The following is a 20,145-nucleotide window of genomic DNA, read 5'->3' on the forward strand; positions in this document are numbered from 1 at the left end:
ATTTCTCACTTCTTGATAGACAGAAAAACATCAAAGCTCTTTTGACTATTAAATAGATAGAAATTTCCTTTCACAACAAAAGAAACAGAATTGTAGCAAAGTAAACATATCATAGAAGCAACAGTCAAATTGGAAAGCTTAGCCAATTCCACAGATGTAACTAAACAATTTTTAAATGTGATCTTTGAAGAAAGATGATTAAAAATCTAACTGCCTCTGTTCTTTACTAACATTTCCAGCCTTATATATAAAACATTTAATATAAAATTTAGGGAATTCTGTTTATCTCAGGAGCACAAAGACATTTTTCCATGTCACAGTCTATTTTCTGCTCCCTAAAATGACATTAGGCAAGAAAGGATCAGACTACTATGTCAACACTCACTATCTACTTATTTTTCCCTTCTTTTTTCTGGCAGATGATTAGAATGGTTTTTCATATGGTTTTTCATAATCAAATTTGCTCTCCTCCAAGTAAGCATACAGTGAACAAAGACACTGTACAAAAATATTTCTCAACTTTAAATTTTAAAAATGTAAAAATATGAGGTAACTTTAAAAAAAAGAAAAAGAAAGAAAAGCCAAAAAAACCCAACATTTTAAAATTCTGTTAAGCTTCTGAACACTACAGATAGATAAGTTAGTTTTGAACAAAAATAAGTACATACATTGTCTAAACTAACTATTCTCAGCCACATCTAAAAGCTTAGGAACAGGTGCTTTTGCGTTTTGTCTTTATATAGTGCACAGGAAAGAAGTTGATGGAACTGCAAGTAGGGTTGGAAGACTGCGCAGTTTCACAGTACATATATTAAATATCAAGTGAACCTTGCTCTGAAAGGGAAGGTAGAACAACTGAGTGAATCTGTATTTCCTTTCACTTCAAAGCTGTTTATGAAAAGAAAAAAAGTGCAATTGTTCCTTCAGTTAGCAGAAAACTGTTTTACGATGACAGAATTTTATATATAAATGAAATTATTTTAACCCTCACACCAAGACATGCATGTGCTGTAACTAATGATGACAGGGGCTCTGCCACATTTCTCCTGGTCAGATGAATTCACAGTTGAGTTTCCTGAAGAATCTCAAACTTTCTTTTAAGAAAAATCTGCAGAGCCTTTAATTAAACCCTGTCAAGAAGCACTGTAGAACTGTTATTTGGAAGAGATTAAATAGAAGAAAATAATGGGTTTGACTTTCCACTTTTACACTGGTTTCATGCAAATGTGAGGTGAAAAATCAGAGCTAGCATGCCTGGTTTCCCTAATTATGCAGAATGTATGGAATTTACTTTTCTGTTATTCATGTAGTGGATTATACCATCCAGTCATACCAGACTGCATAATCAGCTGCTTTCTGAATGTATATTTTTGTTATGTTCAGTGAGATGTTAAAAGAACTGTAACTATATCAGAACTGTTAGAGGAATAAAAGGAGACTAAATGGTGATAAAGCAGCTGGTACACTAAATGAGTGGGACTTAAATTTGAAAATATCTATATCCTTTTTTGTGTGCGAGAGAAATGTAATCCAATTTGTGATTTGGATCTCATACACTGCATCTGCCATAGAAAAGCTTCCAGCATATTCTGAACTGCATTATGAATTTTTTGCCACTTAAGCTTCTTGAGATCAAAACGAATGCTCATCATCTCCTTGGTAAAATCCTCTCTTTAATAAAAACAGTTCAAGTTGCTGAATCCTTTCTCTTACAAGAACTAGCGATTCCCAACAGACTTAATTCTAGCCCTTTTCCCAGTTGCAGAGCTGGGAGAATTATCTCATTTTTGGTTGCTGAGCAGGGAATCACCAGTGATGGTTTTATAAATACATGCCAAAACAAACTCATTTTGTCTTGGCGTGTTGTTTGAGGGAGCTGCACATATATATTGACTTGTTCAGCCTACCTTTGGGGGAAGCAGTTTTTCAAATCTTAGAGGTATCTGATCTTACACTTAGTCTAAACCTTTTATCTTTTATCTGCAAATTTTGACTTAAATATAATGGCATTCCCAGCTTCTTAGAGGAAACTGGGAACCAAAATGAGGGTCATGCCAATATATCCTTGTGCTCTCACCTCACAGCTCTGAAATCATTCTTCACTGAGGTGTGATGAAGTAAAAAGTTTTTCCCATGAAACTGAAATCAATTATTCAAAAGCAATTTTCTGAAAAGCTGCATTTTTTTTTTCAGTTAATCCCAGAAAGGAAACAAGCAAATATATTTGAACTATAAGCTCCTACTACATGTTTACATTCCACAACTTCCTTAAGACCAGGAGTCTCCAAGAGGTCTTACGGTGAAATTTGTTTCATCCAGTGAAGCAGATAATAAAAGGGAACATTGAGAAGCAATTGTCTGGACAGTGTATTCAGAAACAGAGGGTAAATAAAGGGCCTCTCTGTTCATCAGGTTTCTATACAGCCATACCCAGTGATATTCTGAAAGCTGTCAAAGAGCTAAGGAGAGAGAAAAGGTCCATTTACAGAGCTCCATACTCGTCCCATGGTGTGGGAAGCAGATCCTCAACTGTTCAAGCATGTCACATTTATCATATCCCCACCCACAGATACAAGAATAAGCTCCTATCCTCAACTCTACTCCAGTGACATATCAGATGCTTCTGTTGTACTTCCACCATGACATTAGAGAAATAATAGCTGATTATTTCAGTCAGAAACAACACAATAAGCCTACAGTTGACTGCATTTATACAAAGCAATACTAGATTGCCATATCCTCATATTTGTCTGAAAAACACAAACATTTTAATGAATATTGTGATAATTAATAAATGATACTCAACACCATGTTTAAGTAGTCTCTGAAGGCTCCAGTAACAGCTGGCAGATGTAAAAGCTGATGCTTTCTGAAATATGCTTTTAAACATACATGAAATCTTCCATAACTACCAAAAAATAAAACGGAAAAAAAAAAACCTCCCCTTAAGAATTCCTTCATTCCTCCAAAGAGGATTTTCCTGGTCATGCAATTTATATTAGATTCTAGTATTCTATTTTTCCACGTTGAAATATATATACTCTATAAGTGCACAAATACACACAACAACTTTAATTTATACATTTTTAGCTTATACATAATTAGAGGGGAAAAAAGTACGTTGGTGAAAAAGCAACTACATAGGAAATGTATTTCTCCCATTCTGCAGGATTAAGCCTTATCAAGAAATTTTAGAAAAAATGTCTGAAAAAAACCAAATCACTATAAGATCAACTCACAACATGCTGGAAGTACTGATCTACTTGTATGTTTACCTTAAAATAGAAAATATATTATTTTAAGAGAATTACTTCTCTTTAAAATATAGATGGAATTGATTTACTAGAACTAGCATCTGCTCCAAGATGCATTTGCTGTAACTTCACATCATTATAGTACTTCAAGTTAAAAACAAAAAACTAACAAACAAAAAAAACCACACACACACAGAAACGAAAGCTGAAAACAACCCAATGTGGGAAGTACTTGAAAGCAGCAAAACTTCATTGCTAGACAAATTATTATACAAACTGACCTAGGTATGCTTGTAAGCACTGCCTCCCTAAAAAAGTATCTGAGAACTAATGAAATAGCAATCTTTCAGAATTAACTTAACTTGATCCATCTGTTTTTAGCTTAAGTTAGATGGATAACAAATTTACTGCGGACAGGCTTTGGTCCTAAGAAGATAAACAGAAATGCTTACAGTTATGAACTAAAAATAATGCTATTAAAGTCAGTGTGTAGTAGAGAGAGTGGAGATTTATGTTCAACATTTTCGCAGAATTTGAGTTTTTATGAATTTATTCTAACAGCTGAATTTCTAACAGAAATGGGCTGCAAGCTCCCTTTTGAAACTTTCATCTTTTCATAAGATCATGGAATTTTCACAAGCATTTCCTTTCAATTTCAGAATTTCCGCTGCTTCTTAAATGCTTATGTACACCAGATAACCTCACCACTGCTATTCTATTCAATGGACACCAATTCATATTCAGTTCATGGACACCAACTGACTAGAAGGGTGCAAACTGCTCCTTTTCTGGAAAGTAATAGTTGTTTAAAGAGAAAAAGGAGATAAAATCTCTTTTTCAGTTCTTCTCAGTCTTTTCAATTTAAAGATACGAATTAACATAAAGGTGTAACAGTTATTTCTGCCTATTTTCAGGGTCATGTCACTACATTTCATTAGAAAAGTGATTAAATTAATGATATCTATCCCCATAAATCATGGCACTATAGTCCAGACTTGTTTTAAAAAGTTTTCACACTATTCCATTCAACACAAACAAGACTCAAAAAGGACCAGGATCCATAGTTGGAAGATCCAGGTGGGCACCATACTTCCTACTTTATACAGGAAAGCAAAGAGAGAGTCAGTGTAAATTGTGGTATAATGCAAAGAACAGAAGAGAAGAGAAATGATATTTGTTTTCTTTATTTGCCAATTAATCACTTTTTAAAATTTTTACAAATAAACATTGCATTTAAGTAGAAGATACCTACATAAAGAGGAAAAGGCATTTAAAATGAGATAATCTAATGAAATCCTCAACATATTAAATAAAATTATAGGCTAGTCTTGCATTTGTTGGTACTCAAAAATTAGGGATTAAATTTGAGATTAATGATACTTTCACACTTCCAGAGGACTTCCTCCATGTGTAGTCTGCCAATATAGAAATAAAACAAAATGAATAGGTATAATGGAGGGAAAGTTCATTCCAGAGACCTATTATGAATTTCCTCTTGGATGAAAAGTGGACAGAACCTCAAGCCTCCATTGATGTTGTGCGGCTCAGCACAGGGGAATAAGACATACATAACCTGTGAAGAGCTGCCCTATATTGGTGTTCCTTGAAAAAAAGCATACATAGGACCATAACTTACTACTGTTAAAAGTCTGTCACAAGAAAATGCCCTACAATACAGCAAGTTAAACTTGATGATGCTGGGAAGTGCAGCACAAAGCCTGATTTTTTAAGAAAATCATGTAACAAAAGTGTTGAGAATCACTAAGAACTACTTAAGGAATCCAATTAATGGTATTTTTAGTAGGTGTCAAAAATAGACTAGGAGTTTGTCCAAGTCTGTTGACTAGAACAGTGAACAAAACAGAAGAAATGTAATTAGCTATTTAATATCTGAACAGCAACATATGTTACTGTTCTAGTCCCCCTTGGACTTCATCATCAGGCGTTCTAATTCTAATAAAAAAAAAATTCTGAAGCACAAAAGTTGATTTTGACAGCTTCACTTCAAGCAATAGATTTGTGTACGTGTTACAAATTTCAGCCTTTTTCAGATAGATGTAGCAGACAGATTTTTTTGTTCTATTGTTCATAACTGCGCTAGCCAACCTAATCCAAAGTTTCAAGCCAACAGAGACGATATATGTTTTCAAACCTTACAAAATAAATCAAAACTGACCATTGAGCTAATAAATGAACGATATGAAACAGACTTTTAATTGGAAAGAATTATTTTTCTGCCTACTACCAGTGTGAGATCCTATGGGAAAGAGTGTTCTACACTTCAAAATCCAGCAATCTTTTCATTTGCTTCATCAAAACCATAGATGCATACTTTTTATTTTCTCAGAAATATAACATCCTAATGATATTTTTCTCCATATAATATTAATAGCAATTTCATACTAGGAAAATAATAAAACACCCCGAGCATAAAATGCTTTGAAAAGATTTGTCCATAATGACTGACTGTATGACATTAGGGAGGCAAGACAGTCTTCACAATTACAGTTATATTGACAAGTATTAGCTACATATAGAGAGACTTATCTTTTTGGGCTTCTTCAGAAGAATGTGTTCTCCCATAATAGGATTTGGGACTCACAGAACTAGGTCCTGATTCTGAACTGCTGTTTATCAGAGCATACCACTACAAAAATCAAGTCTACATTAGTGTTTTAGTTCACATCAGGCTGAAGTAAACTTCCCCATTACCTCAACTTCATAGAATCACAGAATGGCTTGGGTTGAAAGGGACCTCAAGGATTCAGTTCCAGCCTTTCTGCCACAGACAAGGTTGCCAGCCATTAAGTCACGTACCAGATCGGGTTACCTAGGGCCCCACCCAACCTGGCTCTAAACACCTCCAGGTATGGAGCATCCACAGCCTCTCTGGGCAGCCTCACCACTATCTCAGTAAAAGACTTACCCTGCCATCTCCCTTCTGTTAGTTTAAAATGATCCCCCCTTGTCCTACCACTATCTACCTGTGTAAAAAGTTAATTTCTCTTATTTTTATAAACCCCTTTTAAAATTTGGAAGGCCACAATGAGGTTTCCCTGCAGCATTCTTTTCTCCAGAATGAACAAGCCCAGTTTCTTCAGCCTGTCTTCAAAAGAGAGCTGTTCCAGCCCTCTGATCATCTTTATGACCCTCTCCAACAGCTCCACATCTTTCCTGTGTTGGTGGCCCCAGATTTGGATGCAGTACTCCATACGGGGCCTCACGGGGTCAGAATAGAGGAGGACAATCACCTCCCTTGCCTTGCTGGTCATCCCAGTTCTGATGGAACCCAGGATACCATTGGCCTTCTGAGCTACAGATGCAAACGCAAACTTGCTTTGCTTTGCATCACAAAGTGATTTAAAAGCACTTGAACTGAATTCCTCTTGAACTAAATTGAAATATAATCTCTGAGTGTCTAAACACTCTAAAGTTTTCCATCAGTTCATTGCTGTTCATCCAAGGACCTGATTAGATTCACTTCAAAGCAACCCAACTAGCCTCCAGATGTGTACAGCACAGAGATTTCATCCTAATCACTTCCTCTTTAACCATAGAGATTAACTTATATTCTGCCTAAGTATTTATCATTGCAGGCATAAGCACAATCCAGATCAAGTTACCACAGCATTTTTGATTATGTCCTGACATACTGACTTAATATGCTAACAGCACAAGTCTATCTCTATGTGTAACCATACCCTCATGCATTTTCAGCATCATTGGCATATCCTCACCACTCTGACACTGCTCAGCACCAACACTGCTATGGCTGAATCTGTAGACAAAGTCATTCTTCACACTGTCCCACAACAGTGCACACATACAATAATATATAGGTCTCTCTGAAAGTAATAACTCCTATCTATTTCCATGGGCACTACAACAGATACAAAGAGCACAATAAAACTATTTGGTAGAACAAATTCCCAGATACAAAATACTGCATGGCTGTCTGGAACATAGTTGGTCTTTCACAGTATTGTCACCACTGCTGAAAAACACCACTCACTGCCTCACTGTGCTCACTTCCACTGCTTGGTCTCCATAAACATTCAGCAAGTTTTGATGGATGTCAATGTGTACAATTTTTCCTCTGTAGAGGAATTCAGTGCCACACCTTTGCTTCATACATACTTCCATGTCAGATGCCATTCTATTGGACTGCCCCTCTGCTGCCACCTGTTGCATGGCAACAAATGTAATGGAATACTAGCAGGAAGTTTCAACCTGTACAGCCATACCACCAACATTCCTCTGACGTGGGCCAACGTAAAGAAATAGGAGGCACTGCTTCCAGAGCACCCTTCACAGAATATTTTATTTGAAAAAAAAAAAAAAAGAAAAAAAAGTCAGCAATCTCATATTTGTTAGGTCTACCACTAGAAGTAACACATTTCGTAGAATCAAGCACTTAGTCATGTGATCTCTCTTAGCGAAAAAATATAATGATACCACTTAGATTTCCATGAATCAGTAATTCCAGTTATTTCGGCGGAAATACTGAATCCACATTTTTCTCATTTGTTTACATATTCAAGTGAATCATATTATCAACTGAATGTCAGCTGTCATTTCAAAACAATCCTAGCCTCCATAAATGTTATTCTGAGTGTAAATGCCAACCAACTATTGAGCTACACAGGAACAGATGAAGAGAAATCAGATTTATTTAATAAAATCATTAATAAAATATTTAGCATTATAAGCCCTTGGATGTAAATTAAAAAGAAAATACAGCTTATGAATAAAGGTAAAATTGCAATATTCCTTTTAATGATTCTATCACAGTAATTTTCCAAGCCCCAGACACATTTATAGGCTAATAAGCTTTTCATCAAAAGAGTTTATTCACATCTCAACTTACTTAACACCATTATAATTATGCATTATACAATTTGTCATTGATCATTGGATAGCTGAACTTTGCACTGCCTTTCTTCCTTGCCTGAAGACAGATGAAAGGAAAGAAAAAAGTTGCAGATAAGTCACCCACATCTCATCAACATCCATTGATGCTGCTTACTTATATTTTCTGGAACTAATAAAAACATTTCTAAAAATGAAGACTTTATCTTTGATACTTCCTAACCAAAAGCATTTCTTCAAGTACTGATATACACTATTTCCAGCTCCTGAAGGATATCAAATTAGCATAAGGTTATTAATTGATGTGTAGGGCCACATCTATGTTCATACAGTTGATTAATTCAGACTTTCAGACCAAGAAAAGCTATACTGAGAAAAGTTTTGAAGATGAAGAATTAGACAGTGTTAAAATGTAGTTAAGATGGAACTAAAAGCTTCCATAGAAAACATCTTCCTTTACTGCACATCACATAGCACTGCCTTCTACATGTTCAGTATGTAGCAAGTTAATGAGGGGGGATACAATCAAGATCTAAGAAAACAACTAGGAATACATTTCAAATGTATAGCAAAGCTGACAAATTCCTTACTCATTTTTCCCACAGAGACAGGAAAGCTTCAGCATAGCAAGACGTAATAAACAAAAACCAACAGGAGAAAAACCATGCTACTTCTAGTAGGTGATAATCACAGTATAAAAAGGTTGTTCAGTACACAGATCTACAGAGATGTCAAACTGCTCTCATAACAATGTCTATAGTGTTCTGATTCTCTATAAGCACAGCTTATTATTCACACGTTCTGCTCTCAAGCCCCTTGCCACAGTGGGCACACAGCTAAGAGAATGGATTCACTAGTATCAAGCCAACACATATACTATTTAAAAATCCCTGGTATTCTTACTCTGGAAAATGTACATTTCTTAGCATGGTTTTATTTTCTATACAAATTCTGGTAAAAGAAACCCAGGCCCAGAATCTATCAGTGAAGGCATTTCTGAAATGGAGCCAGGCTTTCTAGCTATGATTCAGAAACCCTACCATGATCCTATTTATGGAGTAGGAGAAAGTACTCCTATTGCTATTCCTCCTACTGGTTTGCTGCTTTTATTGGTCGCATCTAGCCAGCTGCAAATGAAATGGCAATTCTTTTTCAGTCCTAGTGCTTTTGGCACCAGGAGGCACAAGCTGACTTTTTACTCCATTACGCTGCAAACTAGGATTGGTCACAGTCTGACAGTAATTCTACACGGAAAAATACACTGACTGCACTGCTTGGTTATTGTTCAGCTTCCACACTGAATAATGCTAATATGTGAATATTTTTGCATGATAGGTAAAAGAAAATGGAAAATTTACATTAACATTGGCTTAAGACACAAAGCCTTTAAGTCCTTTCTATTTCACTTTATGTATATATTTTAAGGTCCTGTATTCGTTGCTACTCTAATACATTACCATATTCATATTTTTGGAGTAAAAAATGATGCCACAGTCATACTAAGTGTCTGCAACGATAGCAAAGAGTCCTACGCTTATTTATTTATTTGTCTTAAAGGATGTATCAGATGTTTTGTTTTACATTGTGGATTTTGGGGAGAAGGACTAGATTTTGTGATTTCCCCAACTGGCAACCGCTGTCCATATAAGAAGTATGTTTCTCACTTCTTCCTTAAGCAATGCGTATTTTCTGTCTGGAGGAGGATGCAAATACGTTAAGAGATCAAAACAGCTAATATTCAGTCACTCTTCCCAGTTTACCGTATGCAGAGCAGCAGTTTCATAAAATGTATCAGACCGTTTTATTGGCAGACTGAAGAGAATAATAAGGAAAATGAGTGGTCATAGAATAAGAAGAAAGAGGGTAGACAGGGCAGTCAGGGCAGCTCTCAGTACCATTTCAGCTAAAAAACAGCAGCTAACCGGCAGCCAAGATTGTCTTTTCAAAGACAATCCTTTGTCACAGGTGTCACTAGGGATGCAGATAGTGCAACCATTGTCTCTGATGAGCTCTCATGGCAGAAAATCACAATTCTCTGATGCAACAGAATTATGCCCCCCCAAAAAAAAGAAAACCCCAAGATTTATGCAAGCTAGAAGTTTCTATAGATTTTTAAGGCACACAACAGTAAGTATGTAGGTCACTCTGAAAGTAATGCTTGCTATTTATTTCCATGGAAACTACAATAGCTGCAATGAGCATAATGACACTATTTGACAGAGCAAATTCTCGGCTACAAAACACTATTTTTCAACAGTCACCACTATTAGCTACGCATTTTTGTCAGCAATGAACAAGAAGCTGAATACCATGCTTGTAAAAATCTCCACTAGCAGTGCTGACTCGCTGTTTCACAACAGCTGTGAAGGTGTCATTGCTAGGAAAATGTTGCCCATGCAGTCCAGCTTTCATTGGCCCAAAAGGACATAAGACAAAAGGCACTAAATCAGGACGATCTTCAAACTGGTGTAGAGCCTGGTGTTACCATGTTGCAAGAGAAAAGTTGTCTTCTCTGGCCTGGCCCTTTGGTTTGAGCCTTCAGCTTACTCAGCACTGCAATGGAGCAGACAGAGTTGATGGTTTGTCTGGAAATCCACAAGGGTCACCCTTTTCCTATCCAAAAAGACAGAGCACATCACTTTACCCACAGAGGGCTGCATCTTGAACTTTTCCTTCAATGAGGAATTCACGTCACCACTCCATGGACTGCCATTTTGATTCCAGCTTGTAGTGGTGACACCAAGTCTTCTCATCACTGATAATGATGTGATCCAGGAAACTGTCACCTGCAGCCTCATATTGGTTCAATAGATCCTGAAGAACTTGCATATGGTGTTCCTTCTCTCCCTGCGTGAGCATTTGTGGAATTCCGTGCAAACTCTGGATATTCCAATACTTCCATCATTGTTTCCAATGCATATTCAGCTCTGTACACAGTTCCCTGGTCATAATCTCACGACTTATGTGGATGGAAACGCTCTTCAGTTAGTGTTGTGACAGCTGTGTATGGCCATCTGGAACGTGGCATGTCTTTCATGTTGCTGTCACCAATGCTGAAACGCACCACCTGCTGTCTTAATGTGCTCACATCCACTGTTTGGTCTCCATAGGAAGCATCAATGAATGTCAGTGGGTGCAATTTTTCCCCTGTAGAGGAATTCAATGACAAACCTTTGCTTCATACGCACTTCCATGTCAGACAACATTTTACCAGAATACCCCTCTGTTGCCATCTCTCATACAGCAACAAAATGAACTGGAATACTGGCAAGAAGGTTCAACCTCTATTGCCATTCCAACAACATTCACCTCCAATGTTGTGGACCCACATACCAAAATAGGAGGCATTGCTTTCAGAGCAGTCCTCATATTTTCCTCAGCATATTTAAGTATCACAGGTTTAGGAGCGTTTACCAGAATGCCTGGACAATGTTCTTATTTTCCTGTCAGCCTGAACACTTCTGTTCCACTGCTAAAGTCTAAGTGTCACATTGCCACCAATTGGGAAAACGCTGAAATCCACTGTCAGTGCACCTGGACTCGTTAACAAATGCTCACAGCATTCTCCATTCTACCAAAGCAATTTAACAGCACTACTAGATGACACTTATTGAGACTTTATTTGGTTGAACAAGTTTTTTTTGTGTATACATTTTTAAAATATTTCTTAAAAATTGATCCCTCTTTGAGTACAGAGAATGTTAATATTTTGTGGTACATTCACATTAACACTGCATTAATATTTCTCTGAGCAGAAAGTCTTTGAGTTTGGTCATCATAAAACAGGCAATGAAAACACATATCACAGATTAGTATAATAAATCAGAATAAATGCTATGTGCTTATAGAATCCCTTCCTGAGCTGGAAGGACTCATAAAGATCACTGAACTCCCAACTCCACACAGACTCACCCAAAAATCAGACCATATGTTTGAGAGCATTGTTCAGACACTTTCTGAACTTTGATAAGGACGGTGCCATCACCACTGCCCATAGGAGCCTGTTCCAGTGTTCAACCACCCTCTCTCTCATCCGCTTACAGGATCAGTTTCTACTGCCAGTTGTCATTTTGTTTCTGAATAAAAGACCATGTAAGCACAGTCTTCACACGATTCATTTGGAATTCCTTAATTACATAAAACTCACTTACATGGCTATAAATATTTCCAAATTATTTGCAATGCAAATTACTACTGTCTCCTGGCTTTCACAGTGCCCAGAGTTTTTAATTATCAGGGCAAACCACTGATCCAAAAATACTCGCTGTCACTGTTAAAATGCCAGAAGTCTTTAAAAACACCTCTCCATCATCTCTGCTGCCACTGTTATTGTTTGCATTCAATAACAGAGCTTCAAACCTTCTGAAGTTTACAATAGCCTCCATGATATGTACCACACTTTTTTTTTTTTGCACACAAAAGCAATTATTCACTTGATACCTATTACAGTTGCCTTTATAGTGATGTTTACCATCATTAATGATATAAGTTACCAATCTGCTATGAATTTACAGCTTTCAGAAAGAACATGCCTCTAGCCCTTTCACACGATGTTTGCAAAAGAAATGTACTGTGCCAGTGGGTTAAGTAAAGAGAGAAAATGTTAATTTAGGTAAAATTGAGGGAGAAATTTGGTGCCTGGCAGGGAATTGCTAGGGGCAGCTACCCATACGCTCCACCAGCCAGAGAGAAAAAGATGCAAGTGTTAGAGACAAGATCAGACACTGTAGCTCTTCTGTGGACTGTGTCTGTAAGCACATACACACATTTTTGGCCATATTCTGCACGTTATATAAATCATAGTGTATTTACTATGTATGCAATTAAGTCTGAATAGAGTAGGAATAGAAAAAGCTCATCAAATACACATTTTACAAGAACATTGTAGTGGTACGAGTGACCATGTCAGATATAACGTGATTAACAACCTTCTCCATCACTGAAAATATATATTTTTCATAGAACTGGGGATTTCTGCAAAGTTATTGTTAAAAGACACTCAAAAGCATTTGCCTTTGTCGTTAAATTATATCACACAGAAACATGTCAGGCAACAAAATAATAAAAAAGAAAAGTTATGGTCTGCTAAAGAGTAGCATGGCTTAGCTACCTAAAGCAGGATCTAATGATACATCTATTCAGATTAGTGCAATTATTCATTTTGACAAGATACTTTCTCTTACAGGAGACCTTCTGTTTCATTTACTATTTTCTGTATAAGAGAGACATGAAACAAGAATAGGACTATTGAAGCACTGAAACCACAAGATAGTACAAAGCAGCAGCTCTAGGTAAGTATATAGTTCACTTAAATTACACAACACAGGAAAACTAACAAGTGTGTTCAGCATTTGGCACAGAGTAAGATTTTTTCCATACAGCTTAAAGCACATTCTGTACTGCAAAGTAACATTTTCGTTTGCATTCTGTTGTTAATTTGCTGTCATAATAGCATAACTTCTTAGTTGTTAACAGCTGAAAAAAAGTTGTTATCACAGTCATGGCGATAGATGTTTTATGTATAGGCACATTTCCCACTTTCCCAGTAACCCAGTTTCAAATCCTTGATCAGCAATGCACTTTTGCAGCAGTTCATATTGTATTTACATTTTCATCTCATATAAAACTTTTAGGACTTCTTTTCAGTTTTTCTAGGAAAGTCATTATATTTCTTTATAGGCCTTCCGATCATCATATGACTTTAATATAAAATTGCTTTAACCTCTCAAGGTTTCAGAAAATAGCTCCTTTTTCACTACTTGTTGAAGTATAAAAAGAGTATAATCCAGATGTCCTGAGTTCATTTATAAATCCAGATTTTATCTGACTATAATATAGGCTAGTAGTGCTTCCAAGCATGTAAAAGTTTGCATTTATCATTTACAGACACTGTTACTCCATAATGATTATTTGAAAGCTAAAGATACAGCAGGATCCATAGACCCTGTGTTCTGCAGCAATCTGTGTATCTCTGTCTTCTGTGCGTGCCTGCTTCCCCATTTCTCCCTATTTGCCATCCCGTTCAGCCCTTAGTTAGGCCTGTGCTTAGTTCTGTGCTTTAGATGTGTGCCTACCTTAACAGTGGACAATTACAAGAGATAGAAATACTATTTGTACAAACATTTTAGCTTTTTCTAAACTAAAAGGCTTCCTTCTTTTGCAAGGAAGCTGAAACTAAAAAACGTCTCTTTGAATTTCAAATTCTGTTGGAATAAATTCCACATACAATGTGAAAGTAACTTGGATGTTTGGAAGATGCACAAATTAGTATTCACATCTATCAGTGTACTCAACAAATTTAATTAAACCAAAATCTTAAGTGCACAGAAAACACCAACATGACTTAACTTGCTTTTAAATCATAGAGTTGTAGAATGGCTTGGGTTGGAAGGGACCTCAAGGATCATCAAGCTCCAACCATCCTGCCGCAGGCAGGGTCACCAGTCTCCATATCTAATACTAGAGCAGGCTAGCCATGATCAGAGCAGTATTATTCAACTTTCAAAAAAGAAAGTTGATGTTTTAAAATTAAGTTCCTTAATTCTGTGCCTTTATAAAAATGCCATAACCCTTCATGCACTATAAAACCCAGTTTGATTAGAAATGACTTCTTCAGTATATTAATGTTCTCCATTACATAACCAACAACATGATTAAAAATCTCATTTATAGTCCGATTTGTTGCACTTGCACCATTATTTTATGCAAATTTCACTAAACACAGTAAAATAATACAAGACCAACCAAGGAGCAAGCCAGTGTCACTACTTGGAACACTTGTTTACAACTTTGGTGACAGGTACATGCTCACTGAGGGAGCCTAGAGAAGTGATTTAGCCACATACAGTAGCAGGAATGCTATCTCTTTATCAAGCCTGAAGATGAGAAGAAAGAAAACCACTGCTTTCTTTTATGTGGCTGCAAAAGTCTGCAAGACAAGCAAACTCAGATCTAATAGAGATACTGAAATACAAAGCACTATGTTTTGGCATCACCTTGGTTCTCATAAAATTAAATCTTGTTCATAACTGTGTTATAACTCCTTCTTTTCATACAGTATATAACTTCTGTATGACTTCCTCTTATACAGTTTGCTGTTCTAATTGCTTTAATCAAGCATACTCTAAGATAAAAGCATGAGTTTGTTTTAATAATAACAGGCACTTCAATAAATATGCTATCTTAACCAGGCTTTTAACATTTGCATAAGGACAGATTTCATGAGTAGAACAAAGAAACTAGTAATTTCACAGCATTACATAGATAGATGTAGATATCTAAGTCATCTTCAAAATCAATGCATTTTCTAAGCACGAGTTGTTCAGGAGAAAAAACTAAACCAATAAAACAACATAATAGAGAACGGGGAAGCAAAGAAACTTCATTTATCTTCTCTTATTTCTGATGAAAATGTAATTAAATATTGCAATTAGTTGTTGAGAAATTCCTTGCTAATTTAGTCTAAACATAATATCTGTCAGGCAGGAAAATCTGCATTTGCAAAGTTATGGTAAAATTCTAATCTCGATTCATTACACTTTCAAATGAAACACATTTAACAAAAGCATACTATTAAAAGCATTTAATTAAGTGCTTAATAAATGCTCAAGCTTGTAGAGATATCCACTCCTGTGATCCTATCTGGTCCAAGAGTTCTAGATGTATTGGTCAGCAGAGGCCAGTTTAGGTTTATTTCGTAAGAACATCCGTGGAATGCAACTTGTGCATATGCTTTAGTTTTCCTTCAACACCATTTCTGTTGATGAGAGAATTATTATGCTGTGGTTTTGAATCAATGTACAACTAATTCAGCAGCTTAAGTGCTACCCTGTCAGTCAGAGTTCAGGTCCTCATCTCACAATTTTCACAGAGGTTCAGTTTTGAACACGCTAAACACTGGCTTTGCTAAGTTTATTTTCACATATTTAGATTAAATACCTGCCACATATAGTTCAAATTAACAACCATTAAACTGGTCAATAGCTTTGCAAGCAATTTAAATGAAAGAAGTAACCTCAAAGAGATTACAATTTAACATAGGGACACCATAGAATAAGTAAGCAAAAAGGCAAAAGTGAAAGTAGTTTAAAACAGACCAAAAAAAATTTAACAAGAGTCATATGAAGTCCTTCTCAGCAATTATTAAAATTATAAACAAAGACTGAAGTAACTCAAGGGAAGATACCAGAGGAACCATGGTCATAATCTAGAAAGCAAGGAAGGACAGAGCAGGCCAAAGCAAGGAGTGGAAAGTTGCTTCATGTATCTTTCTTTTTAATGCATAGATGTATGCAAAACAAAACAAAACAAAACAAAATGTGTCTATATATATATATTTAAGAAGGACATCAGAGGAAAATAGAAGCTTTCTTTGGTCGATTTTTACTTTTTTTTCAGATTTTTTTTTAGCACTAATAACACCAAGCTGTTCTAGTATGCTAAAAGACTGTCCTGAAATAGCAGTAATGTAAATCAAACTCTACATTGCCTGTTAAAATATACATGGTGAAGGAGGAAAGTAAGTTACATTTCACTTTAATTTATTGTCCTCTCTGCTTAGTGGGAGAAAACATTTTTAAATGAAGTATTTTTAGTGTAGTATACCATCTACAGAAATCATAAGAGATTGAAACTAAGAACAATACGTGCTGTAAAAAATTATATACTTGTTACTGTTTAGTTTCCTAAAGTACCAGATAATAAAACTGCAAATTTGGAATTACAACTGAGCATCTTAATTTTAGTGACACTTTCAACTCAGCACACTCAGAAAGAATACCTGATGTCAAGAACTGTGTGTAAGAGCATAGTTACAGGAGACTGTACAGAGTATTTAGATGTCAGTGTGTGAGAAAAGTAGTCATGTTATAGAAAAACAGGCCTGGGGCATTTATGTCTCTGAATCACTGCCAGGATCAGCAGATAGTCACTGTTAGGAAGATGCCACTCTTTCTGTGCAGCCCTCAACTATCATTTCACATCACTGTGAGAAGAGCAAGATAGCACAATTAAAAACAACAGATGAACAGAAAACAAAACCAAAATGCAGTTATTCAACACAAAGGAAGGGATGCCTGCATTTCATGAAGAAAGTTTGCTATGTATTTTATGTTTAACTTTTAATTGCCTCATATTGTTTGCTCTGGTATACATAGCATGTATTGAGTATTAAAGATATCAATCCACAATAGCATCAAGTCACCAAAAAGACAAAACCAATATACGTGACTATGAATAGGAAGATTATTTAAATCCTAACTGTATCAGAAGCTGAGTTCGAAAGGCTGTTGTCTCTTTAAGTAATGGAGTATTTGAATTGCCATGCAGGGCCAAAGCACTATGAGGAGCAGCTGGGAGGTGGGGCAGGTATTTTATTGTTAAATTTTCATGTAGATATTTTTCCAGGACTAAGGCACTGAAGATTTCTTTTAATTAAATGCCACAGAAAACTGGCTGTAATTAGAATGGTTTGCACAATAGATTTAGAGCATGTAATATGTTTGGTTTTTTTTGTTTTTTGTTTTTTTGTTTTTTTTTACCTTTGGATGAGTACACAATATGACTTACCTGGATGCGGGAAAACTTGGGTTAAAACTAGGATCCTTAATAATCCTAACAATAGATTTTGCTATTCTGTCCATTGCACATGTATGATTACTATCCAAAGGAATCAAATTAAGCATCAGCATGAAACTACACTCAGGATTAAAAAAAAAATCCAGACAGGTGCAACATACAAAGTTTTTAAAATATATATGTTTTTAATGTAACTTAAATTGGGAATTTCTGATCATGCCAGCAACACAGTGCTTAATTGGAATTAACAGTAAGACTCGGTGTGGGTCCGTCTAAGGAACTATAACTCTAACAAATCTCAAGACAATAATATTGGAAAAACAGAATCAATAGCAAAATCATTGTGAATACAATTTAATATTCATTTATGAACAATTTACATGCCGATTTCATGAAGGCAGCAAACTTACTGTGATAATATTCATTTCTTACATATAGCCTCCTACCAAGAAAAAACAATTAACACATAAGCTTCTTAACCCATTAGCCATTCTTACTCAAAGTTTACCTATCATTATGTACCAAGAAAAATCTGTTCAGTTTTATTAAAGTTCACTTACCTGAAAAGTATAAAACCGGGTCCCATTAGGAGGATGCACTTTAGGAGAGGCAGAAACAGTGTTCATATCTGAGAATATCATTTCTGGTCGCACAGACAATACAATCCACAGAAAGCTATAGATGCAGAGTAGAGTGCTAAGCTCAGAGATAAATCCTTTCACACATTTAGGAAGGCAATTGTACAAAATGCAGTCTGCCCCATCCGTCCAGAAATACAGTGACAGCGTTTTGAATGCTCCACTCCTACATCCGTAAGCTAAGCTGTAAGGTCATCGCTCCCTGACCTTTAGCTAAGCCAGCCATTCAAAATATGCAGAATGCATAAAAATTAGAAATGCCGAAGAAAAGAGAGCTAGAACCTACGGTACGTGGAGCTTGTGCAGAATCTGGCAGTGCTCGGGACCTGCCCATCTGTTCTCAGTGATAATCACCTCCCTCCGCCACAGCCTTTGCAAAGTGATTATGCTAAGCATCCCAGTTAACCAATAACACACAGTTTCATTTCAAGCAAGCATGCACAGTGAAAAACAGAGGACCTCTTCCGACTAACCTGAAGCATGCCTCCTGTTCAGGTTATAGATGTACTTGATAACAATAATTGTAATGTTTCACTTGCCGACAGATCTATTAACACATACTAGCAGGCTTTAAACAACAAAGAGGGTTTTTGTTTTAACCAGCTTGCCTAGATTTAAGAAATAATTTATTGCTCTCCAAATTGTTATTCTCTCTCTCTATATATATATGTTAAGTATATATATGCGTGCTACTATGGACTGCAAATAGTGGAAAATAAGTATTTCTGAGAATATGTACAGTTGGAAACAGTTAAAGCTACAACACATGTTGAAAGCCTCTCTTTTTTTCATTCTTTCCTAACATCACTAAATATAAGGTTGAAATTTTATTCCGTGCCTAAAAATGCTACACAATGATATAGATTTACAGCTTAGCTTTTTAGTTTTGCACAGGATCTTTGAGAAGAATTCCTTTTAAGGTCAAAGATTACGCTAGGAACACCTGCACTGAATATCCAGAAAGCATCTACGGCATGTTTTTTCATGCACAGACCGTGTGAACTACATGAAGACATTAAAGAAAGCAATATTCAAAGAACTAGAAACTTTTTAGCAGCAAAAACTAAGTGTTGCATTTGCTAAAATTGAAAAACAGGATTTTAGGAAAGCTTAAAAAAATCTGAAGAGATTAGAAAACTAAGTTCACAGGTTCTATCAAGCAGTTTGCATTTTATTCATAAGGTTTAAAAGGGAAACAGAAACCACTTAAGAAATGTTATTTTCAACATGAAACTTGTCAGAAACCTAAAAGCCTGATGAATTACCAGGCTGCCTGTTTTTTGTTCTGTACTATCTTAATGCTTTTACTAACTGAAGATAACAGTTTCTAAAGAAAAATGCCTATGAAAGGAGTTTGGATAGTTTCTGAAATGTCTGCTTAAATAAGTAAGCCAGTGTATGCATAATACAATAATCGTATTTTATAAGCCAAAGAGAAAAAAATCCCCTTAGATCCTAGTATTGTAAAACATTTTCTTATAATTACCACGATATTGCTTCTATATTATCTACAGAATAAAAGGAAAAGTACTGCCTGTAACATTTTCTTGAGAACTACATTTCACATAATAGATTGTACTCCCTTCTTTGATTTCTCTTCCAGAAGATCTAGATGCAGGTACTGGCAAAGGGGTCCCTCAGCTGGTCAAAGCAAAGATAGAGGATTTCTGCTAATCTGTATTTAGAACCTTTCATTCTGAGTGGATACTTTCTCCTTCACAATTTACCCTCCAAACTTTAAGTGCAATGAATAAAGTTTCCTTTGAAGGCATATAAAATCATTTGCCTGTAAGATCATAGAAATTCAG

At 35.9% G+C, this 20,145-nt stretch overlaps 1 protein-coding gene across 8 annotated transcripts in view; it reads right to left on the reverse strand.

Annotated features, from left to right (window-relative positions):
* Positions 1-20,145, reverse strand: part of PPFIA2 (PTPRF interacting protein alpha 2) — a 288,180-nt gene that overhangs the window by 170,732 nt on the left and 97,303 nt on the right. For 2 of the 8 annotated variants that reach the window (XM_048934189.1, XM_048934187.1), the window contains exon 1: positions 18,260-18,683. The exons of 5 other annotated variants lie outside the window; for them this stretch is intronic. In XM_048934189.1, the coding sequence (XP_048790146.1) occupies positions 18,260-18,340 (81 nt within the window). In that variant the 5' untranslated portion in view covers positions 18,341-18,683. Of the gene's footprint in view, positions 1-18,259; positions 18,685-20,145 lie in introns of those variants that run through there. One more of the 8 variants, XM_048934188.1, reaches the window with a different exon arrangement.

This window comes from Lagopus muta, chromosome 1 (assembly GCF_023343835.1).
Source record: "Lagopus muta isolate bLagMut1 chromosome 1, bLagMut1 primary, whole genome shotgun sequence".
NCBI classification, from domain to species: domain Eukaryota; kingdom Metazoa; phylum Chordata; class Aves; order Galliformes; family Phasianidae; genus Lagopus; species Lagopus muta.